The sequence below is a fragment of the Cavia porcellus genome, unplaced genomic scaffold (assembly GCF_034190915.1).
Source record: "Cavia porcellus strain 051 isolate PalLab524CR breed Dunkin Hartley unplaced genomic scaffold, mCavPor4.1 scaffold_15, whole genome shotgun sequence".
NCBI classification, from domain to species: Eukaryota; Metazoa; Chordata; class Mammalia; order Rodentia; family Caviidae; genus Cavia; species Cavia porcellus.
Genome location: NW_026947498.1, coordinates 47,356,872 through 47,369,341, shown reverse-complemented (window position 1 = coordinate 47,369,341; position 12,470 = coordinate 47,356,872). Strand labels below are relative to the sequence as shown.

The 12,470-nt window shown below is 35.1% G+C and overlaps 1 protein-coding gene across 4 annotated transcripts in view; it reads right to left on the bottom strand.

Moving 5' to 3' along the window:
* The window catches only part of Tfg (trafficking from ER to golgi regulator), a 38,373-nt gene extending 26,136 nt beyond the window's left edge, over nt 1-12,237 (bottom strand). For 2 of the 4 annotated variants that reach the window (XM_003469253.4, XM_005003397.3), the window contains exons 1-5: nt 12,078-12,237; nt 10,546-10,626; nt 8,122-8,348; nt 5,010-5,093; nt 285-431 (exon numbers count right to left, since the gene is read on the bottom strand). In XM_003469253.4, the coding sequence (XP_003469301.1) occupies nt 285-431; nt 5,010-5,093; nt 8,122-8,305 (415 nt within the window). In that variant the 5' untranslated portion in view covers nt 8,306-8,348; nt 10,546-10,626; nt 12,078-12,237. Of the gene's footprint in view, nt 1-284; nt 432-5,009; nt 5,094-8,121; nt 8,365-10,545; nt 10,627-12,077 lie in introns of all 4 variants that reach the window. The other 2 variants (XM_013151734.3, XM_005003396.4) reach the window with 2 other exon arrangements.
* Between the last annotated feature and the right edge of the window lie 233 nt (nt 12,238-12,470).

Sequence of the window (12,470 nt, the reverse complement as noted above, 5' to 3'; positions counted from 1 at the left end):
TGTAATCTACTAGCAGGTAATTTCTTACTGTTATGGTTTTTTGTTTTGTTTTGTTTTGTTTTGTTTTGTAGTTCTGTATTGCGTGTACCCTTACGCCGCTTTGGTTTGTTTTGTGTTTTTCTCTTTTTCCTCTTAAATAAAAAAAAAAAAAAAAAAAAAAAAAAAAAAAAGAAAAGTGACACTGAGGGTGCTACCCACCACACTCCTACCAAGTAAGAGTATTTTTTAAAAAGATCTGCTAAGTGATAAAAACAGTAATTCATACTAAAATGAACTCAGTTTACCATTTTCAGGAATACTGGTGGAAGGTCCTGGTTCTGCAGGTGGTTCCAAGCTATCCAGTAAACGATTCACTTTATTTCGAAGTTCTACCAGTTCTCGACGGAGATATTTCACTTGACTTGATTCAAGGGGTCTTGGTTGGCCATTAACTGAAATAAAATCATTAGTTTGATTAAACTTGGACATAATCTTGAGAAAGTATATTAACAGAATAATATACAGTAAGAGAAAATACATTTAAAAAGTGAAATCAAAATTAAGCAAGGTATCTACTAATATTTAAATAATTTGTTAAAGGAAAGAATTCTTTATTCCTAGTAATTTACTTGTTTGTAAAAAAGAAATTCATCAGCCTTTCTTGATGTCAGAACTAAAGTTTATAAATTTACTAGCAAAAAGTTAAAAGAAAATAACATCTACCCCTCATTTGTCAATGAAGACTATCATTACTTTAGATTTAAAAAAAAAGTAAAACGACGACAGAGGCTCTGAACACAAATCCTAATGCAGCAATTTATAGATTAAAACGTTTTATCAATTGCTATATATTCAATGCATATATATACATACAAAAACTTCAAAAGCATACAGATAGAAAACAACACATGATAAAAAGGTTTAGGGAGATTCTCTGCTATATGTGCCACAAATATTACACCAATACAAGCTATTAGTAACAATCCACCATTAATTTACATACTTCCTGTTGTGTGGAAGTTCTTCAATAGTATTTCTACCTATGTCATGGATTAAGAAGGTGGTCAACATAACCCTAGCTGGATTACATCAGCATGGTGCTGAGTGTAGATGTTCCACTTGAGGAAAGTTGCCAGCATAAATAAGAGATGTGGAGAAGGAGAAGCTATTGCGTTGAGGCATTAAGACATTGTGGGTTCTGCTACAAGTTGCTGTTTAAGACGTTAGGTTCTCTTGGAGAAGCTCTGGTCTTCATATCAAGCATTGCTTCCTGGCTCCGGAGGGGAAGATGTGTGCTGCTTGGTCTCAAGGATGAACTCTCACGCTGGCTTCCTGGCATGGTGACTGTGCTTGTAGTCAGAGGAGCACAGAGCCTCCATGTCACTGAGGATGGTTGTGGTGCTTTTCAGGACAGCCCTGGTCTTGTTGTGAGTGTGACTTCTTGGCTCCAGCATAGAACCCTCAACCTATGAGCACAGCTCCTTCACCCTGCTGGCATAGAGTTCCTAGCTTCCACTGCTGACCTTTGGGCCTTCCCAGCAGGGATCCATGAAACAGACTGGCGTGAGTCCTTCTTGTGGACTCTAGACCCCCAGTTGGACTCGTGGGAGGCATTGTCATGAGCTCTGGGTCTTCATCTGAACTCATGTGGGACATTGCTATGGGATTCAGGCCCTTAGCTAAATAGTCTGTCTTTAGTGTTGTGCATAAGAGTTCCTGCATTTTCTTGTGTTAACTCTGGGTAACCATCATAAAAATAATATTATAAACTCCATGTCTTGTTTTCAATTGTTCTCTGTACAACCCTTGACTACAACAACCTACATCAATTAATCTTTGGCTTTCACTGGATATTATTGCTTTTTCCAATATCCACGAAAGACAAAAAACAGCTCCTATAGCCAGGAACTAGTCTGATACTGTGAGATATACTTTAGTGTTTCTAGAAGCCAGCCTGATACTCATAGAAAGGGTGTGGTATTCTCCTGTTGAACATAAACATTTTTAAGGAATATCAACATCAGATAAGACCATCATGTAACCATGACAGAACAAGACTATTCCACAATCATGTTGAAATTCAGACAGAAACAAGCATACATACCAAACTCCAAAAAAATGACTAAACACTTACTCTAACTAATCTGAGTGATTACTATTTTACCAACTGCAACTATCACCTCAATTCATTTTTACCACCTTCTATAAGAGATTTACTAACATTTATTCCTCTTGCTTTCTAAATAACATTGAGTAATGTAATTAAAGACTTACTCCCATTTCCTAATCAACAGCAAAGCCCTACTTCTTCAACTTATCCTAAATTATGTAACATCTACAAAAACTTCTAACATGCTCTCAGATATCCTATTATTCTTCCTGGTATTCATTCTTTCTTACTGTGACAAGTTAGTAAGTCCAACTTTGTTCAATTACAGATGTGTTCTTACTGGTCTCTGTGTGAGCACTTTAATGAACATCTTACTAAAACTTTTAAGAACTCTGCTCTTATATTTTTAGATAACAATATGAGAAAGAAATAATGTTTCAATATTTTAAGGCTTTATACTGTGTCAAGAACAATCTTGTTATTTAAATTATCCTTTCTGATATATATATAATTATTAGTATTTCAGTTACCTTTTATAATCCTTTCAGATGAGGGTAAATATGTTCTATAGGACATAATTGTTCTACATGACAGATTTCTTATATGAGGTTAAAGAATTTTCTTTTATTCCTGGTTGCCACGATGTTATATATAATTCATGAATGAACCTTTTTCCCTTATAAGATGGTTTAGTTTTCTTCTTTAACTTGTTATATAGAAAATAGTATTAGATTTTCCTGTTTAAAGCCACCTTACACTCCTTGGACAATCAGTCTTGATAATGACTAACATTCACTGCTGAATCATGTGTTAATACTGTTTAATATTTTGTATCTAAGTTCATATGTGACACTGCATTTTTTCCCTGGATTTTCAAAGGTAAAGTCCTATTTTGTTAAACTAGGATTATATTAACACCACAAAATGAACTAGTTTATTTTCTGTCTTTGAAGATTCTCCAGAACAGTTTGTATAATTTGGAATCCACTGTTCCTTAAATTTTTGCTAGAAATTGGTTCAGGATCTACAATATTCATTGGAGAAATCAAGTCCCCCAACTTCCTAAAACACTTTCCATAATAAATTTGTACATATCACCTGCTTTTTAAATTTATTCACAATATTCATAACATAAATACTTTGAACTATATGGGCGTGCTGTTTTTTATTCCCAATATTGCTTATTTGTGCCTTCTTTTTCTTACCAATCTCTACAGAGGCTTGTCAATTGTACATTAAAAATTGTTGATTATACCAACTCCCTAACTTCTAGTTCATCTGGTCAATATTTTGTTTCTGCTATGGTATCTAGGCTTAGTCTGTCCTTTTTGTAACTTTTTGAACTTAACACATAAATTATTAATTTCCAGTCCAGTTTAACACGATAAATGTTTAAATCTATAAATATGACAAGAGTAACTTCAGTATCTTCCAAAATCTGTTACATACAAGTCATGATTTATCTTTCAATTCCTTTATGGTTTCTTCTTTTACTTACGGTTTTTAAAAGCACTATTTTATTTCTGAAAATACTGGAATTGAGGGTTTTGTTTATCTTATGGTCTCTTCTAATGTAAGAAAAAAATGATCTATAGGACATATGTTCTATTTTCTTTCCTTATGATAATTTTGAGCCCACAAGATCCAAACCATAGTTTAAATATCCAGCCTAGGACTTTAGTAATGGGTCCTTAGGAAAGACTTGCCAAAGTCCTGACAGCCCACATAATAGTTAAATTTCTTTACCTGTTCATGTGCCAAGGAAGAGATTTATTTTTAAGTATAGCCTACTGAGTCTAGGGCCCAGGACCTATACCACATAGAAACCAAATGTCAATTTCTTAAATTATGGAAGCTAAATCCTTCAGCACGACTACCAATAACACAGCAAGAGTTGGCTTTTGGTATTCAGGTCTTGGTTTTTAGTTCTATTTTCTGGGCCCTCAATTTTTCTGAGCAAGTATAGCTGTATAACAAAAAATGTTTTTATAATAGTTTATCTAACATGTCCTTAGTGCTTCTACGATTGGGATTTCAGATGCTCTAAACTACCTTATACCTGCCCAATAATGGAATTTTAGATTCATTACAGTGAAGCGATACTTTTTAAAAAAGATTTTTAAAAAACAGTTTGTTAATACTTTGAAGTCTGACAGTAACCTTTCTTGATGGAGATAAAATAGATAAAATTAAGCCAACAGATTTTGACCTTCCTTTATAAAACACTACTGTTTAATACAACAGATTTTTTTAAAAAAATGCTAAACAAAACATTCTGGAAAAATGTTTTTAACTCTTGCAAAATTTTTTTCTTCTTACGATACTAAAAAAGGGTATTGTGTATGGTAGTGGGTAAACACTCTACAGTTGAGCCATGACCCCAACCCCTCTCTCTTGCAAATCTATTAAGATCCATAAGAAATAAGATCTCAATTAATATTTAATCGATTAAAATTAATCATATGTTTTCAAAACAAAATATACCATTTAATAAAAAATAATTATAAACTCTTAGCCCTGGAATTATTTTTAATCTGATGTACAAGTGGCATAAATTGTTAAGGTAACATAACAAAGCAAATAGAAAATGTAAAAACATGGACTTTCTAATCATCTTCTAGAAAAACAAATAATTGAACTCAAAAATTCTGATAAGGCTACATTAATCTACAATGTTGCATTAGAGATATTTAAGTTATATCTAATTTCAAAAAACAAAACTCTCTTAATTGTCCTTACTGGATTCAACTTTGATCACATAAGAAAGCTTCAAGCAACTTAAAACCATTCCTTCAATATAAAATCTCAAGTATCTTTTGAATGTTATCATTTAATTCTGAGTCTTTAAAAAGAAAAACCTCTGAAGTTTTTAATAAAAATCCAATGAAGTAGTACATTTCTTAAAAAGTTTACTACTCACCAAATAATGTCAGTTTCAGTATCCTACTACACTGAATTGCAAAGGATAAGTCAGAACTATCAAAAATTGTTATAAGATCTCCATCTGGAAAGTAGAAAAGAAGTTTAATTTTTAACAGTAGAAAATAATAATGTTCAACTCTCTTTTCTATTCATAAACACTTTTATAAAAACAAAGTACAAATATATAACTCTCCTTTTTCCTTCACTGAATTCTGCAACAGAAACGAGTATCATCTCTGTCAGCAGAAACTTAACTTGAGCTCTCCCTCTTCTCTATGCCCAACAAAACATACTACACAAATGTGAAGAATTCAAAACTTTTTTGTTGTTGCTTGGTATTTTGAGACAAGGTCTTGGCATACAGTCAAGACTGACCTTGAATTTGCTATCATATTGTCTCAGCCTCTTAAGTACTGAGGTAATAGGTGTGAGATGCCACAAAATTTTCAAAATACCACAAAATAGAAATATAATGTGGTAACTAGACATAGAGGATAAATTTCAACAGTAAGGATACCCCATAGTAAGGATATACAAATGGTATCTAATTGCCCTCTCCCTGTTTCTATAGGACTATGAACTAAAAACAGCTTTTTACATTTTTAAGTTGAAAAAAAAAAATGGTGAAATGAAATAAAGGTTTTATGGGAGCCACAAAAATACAAGATGTATTATCTAATCCATATAAACAAAAGATTTTTGACCCTTGCCCAAAATGAAAATATGAGAGTTGAGAGATGATTGTTGTAAGACCAATTAAAGATATGCTATGTTTAGGGGCTGGGGATTTAGCTCAGCGGCATAAGCGCCTGCCTTACAAGCAGGTAGTTGTGAGTTAGATCCCTGGTACCGATAAAAACGAAAAAGACAAAAAAAAAAAAAAAGATATGCTATGTTTGAGATTAGAGCAAACCATCTCAGCTTATAAAAGAACTATTAAAACTTTGAGGTAAAGTCATGAAAGAACAAACAAATGATCAAATTAAGGCATACTTTTAGAAGTCACAAAAGTAAAACCTGACATATTGTAAGTAGATAAGATTATACTACAAAAGAGGAAAAAGTTACTCTACTTTATATTTCTTTAAACTGAGTGACCTTAAAACAGTAGTCTTGTGGTGGCCTTATATCATGTATCTCAAAAAGAAAACAGAATCTTATCTATAGCTGGATGGCTACCATAGTTGATCATCAACTGATTTACATGGTCTTTCCAATTTTTAAATTATTTTTTGTTATTTTTGGATTCTTCTTTTTTTGGTCTTTTTGACATAGGTCATCAATAGGTGGTTCAGGCTAGCCTGAACTCACAGCAATCCTTTTGCCTCAGCCTTCCAAGTACTGGAATTATAGACATGCACTACCATGCCCCAGCTCAGAAGTTCTATCTTCTTATATTCATCCTATATCAGAATTGCTAAGATGTCTCAAACTACACTGTTATCCAGGCCACTGTCCTCTACATTGCCCTACATGGAAAGTATATATGGGAAGACAGCATAGGACAGAGAAAAAAGGACATAAATAATTGTTGAGACCAGACAGTCCTAGTTTGGAACCTAGTTTAGTTACTGGGCTATTTCCAATTCTGAGGAAATTACTAAAGTTGCTGACTTCCATTTATCCCTCTAGGACAAGGATAACAAAATCTCTTTCCTGGAACTGTTTTGAGGACCAAGAATTATTGTGAAATTTATGTATACCAATAAAGGCAAAGATCTCAGCACCTGGGGAACTTCTGTGAGATGGTGTAAGTGGTAGGTTTTTTTTTGCAGTTAAATGAATTCATAAATAGGAATCCATGGTTAAGAAACTAGTTTTCACTGATTTACTCAGCATATCTGAAATGAAGTTTAAATTTCACTCAATTATCAGAGACTAATTGCTTTTTTTTCCTGTAAGATTTTACTTAAATGTGCTATCACACGCAAGTCATTAAGCCACTCATTTTTCTTATCTTGTTAGGATAATAATAAACATAAGGGGGATAAAATATACCCAAAGGGCCACTGTAGGGAACTGCTTTAGCCCTATACATGACATATAACCACTATGTAGTAGACATTCGGCTTTGTGTTTTATTTAGTTCTAGAGACTTGAAGTCTGTTTAACATACTCATTTTTATTGGAATAAAATTTACATAGTACAGAATTAGACCTTTATAAAGTGTACAGTTCAGTGGCATCTAATCACAATATTGTACAAAAGAATAGTATAAATAGCAGTGCCAAAAGATGAAACAATCCAGTATATAAGTTCAGCAGTTAAAAAAAGATAGTAATAATCACCTAAAAAGCAAATTTTACTAGAGACATTAATGAAGAAAGTTGAATCAAGAATTAAAAGTGAGTATCATCTATTGTCACTCCATTGAATGCTAGATGAAACTGTTATATATAACATTCACCTCCATAAAAATAATTTTGTGGCAAATGAGTCTGGGAACACTGCACTGTTTAAGCTGACAATGTGTCCTACAAAAAAGACATTTATCTTTGTTTAAATTGGTTACTGCAAACATTATTTAGTTGACCAAAAAAATCTTTTTTCATTCAGTACACACCAACATCTGTTTCATTATGGGAAATACAAATGGAAACTTGGTTTTAAAAATTAAAAAAGAGGGAGCTGGGAATTTAGCTCAGCGGCATAAGCACTTGCCTTGCAAGTGGGTGGTCGTTGAATTCGATCCCTGATACCAATAAAAAGAAAAAAGAAAAAAAAAACAAAAAAATTAAAAAAGAGGGGGCTGGGAATTTAGCTCAGTGGCACAAACACCTGTCTGACAAGCACACACGGTCAGGAGTTTGATCTCCATTACCAAAGGAAAAAAAAAAAAAAAAGAAGATTGAACTGTTTGGACAGAAGAGGACATGTTTCTAAAACTGAGAAAGCATTTTAACACTTAAACTTCTCTTCTAATAATACATTATCTTAGCTATTCTAACTTATAAAAGAATTATACTAACTATATGGATTTCCTATTAAATAAAATGGTGACTCGGGTACCATAAAGGAGGTATCAAGAGAGATAATCTATGAAAAAACAGGCAAATGAACAGATATCAGTTCTTATGACTTCTAAAAACTGCTTTACAAGCATTCTTACCTTCATCTTTATACTTTATTGTAACTTCATCATTGCTCAGAAGTTTTCCTCTGAAAACTCGCTGCATCATTAACACTAATTCATCATAAGTAATATCTTCATTATGAATGGGAATTCGCCTAATATCCTCTCCAAGTTGAGCTTTGATAATTAGCTTCCCACTTAGGTCCAACTGTCCATTCATGGTAGACTCCAGGATGTTCTATACAGGTAACTCTAGAGAAAGACTGAGTAAAAATGATTCTGAGGATTAAACAAAAAGCAAGTGTATCTTAAAAGCTGAAAATAGAGTTACTATTAGAATGTAAAAAATTCTGTCCTTCAAGTGATTCACTTTCCAAATGTTACCCCATTCATGTCCAGAAATAAATACATGTTTTCTTTTCTGTGTTTCCTATTGTTTTACTCACAAATTAACTGATTGTCTGATACTACTATTTAAATTTCTACCCTGACATGCAGAAAAATTCCTGATATTCCATACTTATCTGCCTCCCTCAAAGTTTTCCCCATCTGTTAGTGATAATTTCTTTCTTCAGGCTATTCATAAAAGAACTGTATTAACTGATTGGACACCCCATTAAATAAAATGGCCACTCGATTACCATAAAAGGAGGTTAAGTGGCAGGGAAGAATCAAAAATTCTTAGTTCTTCCCTCTTTTAATACTTTATAAATCTAATTGCTAAAAGCTCTAAAATATCTCTGAAATCCAACTACCTCACTACCTTCATTTCTATCAACTTTAGCTAAACCACCATCATCTTAAACCTAAATAATTGCCAGAAACTTCTTAACTGGTCTGTTCTTTTTTTCCTTCTGTCCATTTCTAATCTAAATAAAATCTAATATCACTGTGCTCAAAACCTCCCAATAGATTTCCATCTCATAAATCCTACAAGATCAAGATCTACCCTTTGGCCAAGTATTTAACCTCATTTCCTAATTCTTTCCTACTTTCCCCCCATATTTGTTCCTCCTTCACCAATAATATAAAATGGCTCTGCATTGCTATCTTTTTAGCCCATTTTTTCTTCAAAGGATTCAATGCTATTAGATATTAAAAAATGTACAAAGTTTTTACTGTTCTCTACTAGAAAGCAAAAAGAAAATTACCATATTCTCACAGTCTAGAAGAGTGTTTTAGATAAAGCTGTTCAGTAATTATTAAATGAGAAAAAAATAGTAACTGGTACCAAAATTCTATTAGCTTATAACTTTAATGGTAACCATGAAGAGAAAAGCATATGTGAACATGAAAACAGAGGTTCAAATTTCTCCTTAAATAACATTTCATGAGTACTTTCTCTAGTTTCACTCTATTTCAAGAACTTGAGAAAGAACAAATGAGTTATAATCTCCAGAGCTTTCTAAGACTGCCCACTATTCTGGTATATATTCCATCCCCCCAATCAGAGTATGATTAGACTTTATACATTAGAAAATAACAACAGTATCACAGAAGTAGCCACTAAATACTAGTTTCCTCTTCTCTGGGTTTTATTTTCATCTTACTTCAGGTTGCTAATTATGGTTATCTAGTTATAACTTTGTAATCCTAAATCCAAAATATTTTTCAAAGCCTCCCATAATTTGTATTTTTCTATAATAATGTTTACAATTAAAATCAATGAGTTAATTTTACTGAACATCAAGACATTCCCGAGGATATTAATCCATGATCATTGAGCATTTCCTTAATATCAATTCCTGCTGCTTCAAGCAAATTGTTTAAGGTTCTTTAAATTGTGTCACAACTTTCTACTGGCCACATTTTGGGTTCAACATCCTGCTTTACCATAAGCAACTTTGTTTCCTCCTCTTAAACTTATTATTTAACTAACATCATCACTTTCTCTCCAATTATTCTTTCTGAACATGTGTAAAAGCATTCTGTGTGCCCCAACATATCAACCTTCCAAACAGATGAACAAGTTTTCATGAATCCTATTTCATGAATATTACATACAAATGTCTAATACCCTGGTCCTCTCATCTAAAATTTCTTTAAATGAGTAACCTTGACTCCTTCATCTTCTAGCCAGATAACATTTTATTAATAATTCTTTAATGAAATGAGGCTTTAAACTTAAGAATAACACTCCAAGGTCAGTGAAGAACAAAGTAGATTATATTCCATAATGTGAATGCTATGCTTGTCTTGATGCAAACAAAAAGTTAGCTTTCTATGTGTCAATTCACAATGCACTTCTCATGAAAACTGTGACGAATTGAAAACTCCATAAAACCACGTTTTTCACTGTGGCCAAACTTGTCCTCTGCATTTAGAAATAATTTACAGAATAGCTATCATGGACCAAGCTCTGAAGTATAATTACTTCAATAAGCTGCTAAATACTCCATTTTGTTTGCACTGACAGCTGGAGAGTAAAAATCTTTCAATATATTTGCTGTCTTGTCTTACCTATAGGATGTGTAAATAATAATATAGATGAAGGCCAGGGCTTAGCTTCAGTGAGACGGTACTAACTATTCCCAGCAGCACCTAGAATAAAGAAGGTATTTAAGTAATTGTTTTTGTAACCTACACAAAAAATGAGTAAAGAGTAAGGTTCTGATAAAGAGACTTGGAGGAAAAAGTTCTTATGTCATACTTTCACAATGAATCATCTTCGTGTAGCTAAAAAGTAATTCCTCATATTAGACTTATTCTTAAAGAGATAATTTCAACACCAAATATACAAATAGTTCGTTCTTTTGAAAAATGTGTTCAACTTCAATGGACCTGAAAACTCCAGTCACTTATACTCTCTGTATTTACCTGGAAATCCAGTTTTGCTGTTTCCCTTTCACTAAAAATTCTCCCTGGGGAAGAACCAATGCTTCTTTCCTAAGGCTGTCCCTCCAGTACGCAGTCATATCCTCAGAATGAACACACAAATATCACAAAAATGTGCAACAAAATTTTCCCTAAATCTCATCCACACACCTTTTTGTTTATAAAAAGTATACATAATATGAAAAACTTTTTCTTAGAAAAAGCTAGTGAGGTCCATAAAGTATTTTCTTTTATCTTGTGTTTGCCCCACCTCCCTTACATCCAGAAATGACTGAACCACCCACTTATTCATCCTCCACCTGGAACACTTTTGAGTACTGTAAATAAACTGAAAGGACCAAGAATATTTTTTTTAATCTTGCTTTTTGCACTAGATCTAGGTTCAGTGGCCAAAAACTCTGGGTCCATTAACCACAAGGGTTAATGCTCAAATTTAGAGACAGCTGCTTAAAGTAGCTGTTTCTTTCAACAAATCCTAAAGCAAAACCTCAGTTACTTGAAAAGAATGCAAGGGGCCTTTAAAAATGCCTGGTCAGGAGCACTGTAGCAAGACAGTAGAGATCTGCATTACCACAGTGACCTTAAGTCCTCAAAGGTTTTCATCGTATACAAAATGAAACTATCTAAACTTGGACGAGTGTTCGTCATTAGATAAGATCCTGCATCTTAAACACTCAGGACGATGTAACTCTCTAAAAAGTTAGTTACCACCTTCACTATAAAACCGAACTGGGCCTCCAGATGGCGCTTCATAAAGCACTGACACAGCGAAAGAACGCGTGATTCCCGTTCCGTGACCCCAGGCAACTCATTCGCACTCTACACCCTTCTCAAGCTTCCAAACCAGTTTACGGGTTACCCACCAATCACGCCAGGCCTCCTAGAAACCCTTTCTTTTCTCGGACAACCAGACCCTTTTGAGACCAAACCCGCCTGGCCCTAGCTGCCTCAAACGCGACCCCACGGAGCTGGCACGGCGGTGACCGGGGCCTGGTGGCGGGTGGGGTGGGCCCGGCCCCGGCCCGCCACCCTGTCGCAGCTCGAGCCCCTGCTCCCGGCCCCTCCAGCCCCACCCGCTCAGATAGGCCCTCCCAGCGCTCCCGCGACTCGCGGCCTTCTAGGGGAGCGACCCGCGCCCCCGGCTCCAGAGGCCGTACCAGCTCGCGGAGGCCGCCGCCCCTGCACGGGTCGCCGCTCACAGGGCCGAGGCGAGGCCGCCGCCGGGCTCTGAGAAGCTTTCCTCACGGGCGGCTCGCTGGTCTTCGCGGCCGCCGCACCTAGTTCGCAGGCTCGCTGGGCCCGGCCAATCGCACAGACCCAACAAGCCTAGCGAAAGCCGCTGCCCCTTACGTGGCAGGTGGGGGAAGAAGAAGGGGAGGGAGCAAGAAAAGGAAAAGAAAATCTTTTCTTTAGCTCCGCCTCAGCGAGTTCAGCCCCACGGAGGACGCATGCGCGGGAGCATGGGGCGCAGGTCTGGCGAGGATCTGGAGGCATAGGCTTAAAGAGTGCTGGCTTTCTCACTGGACAAGCCGGTGTAGGAAGTGCTAGCA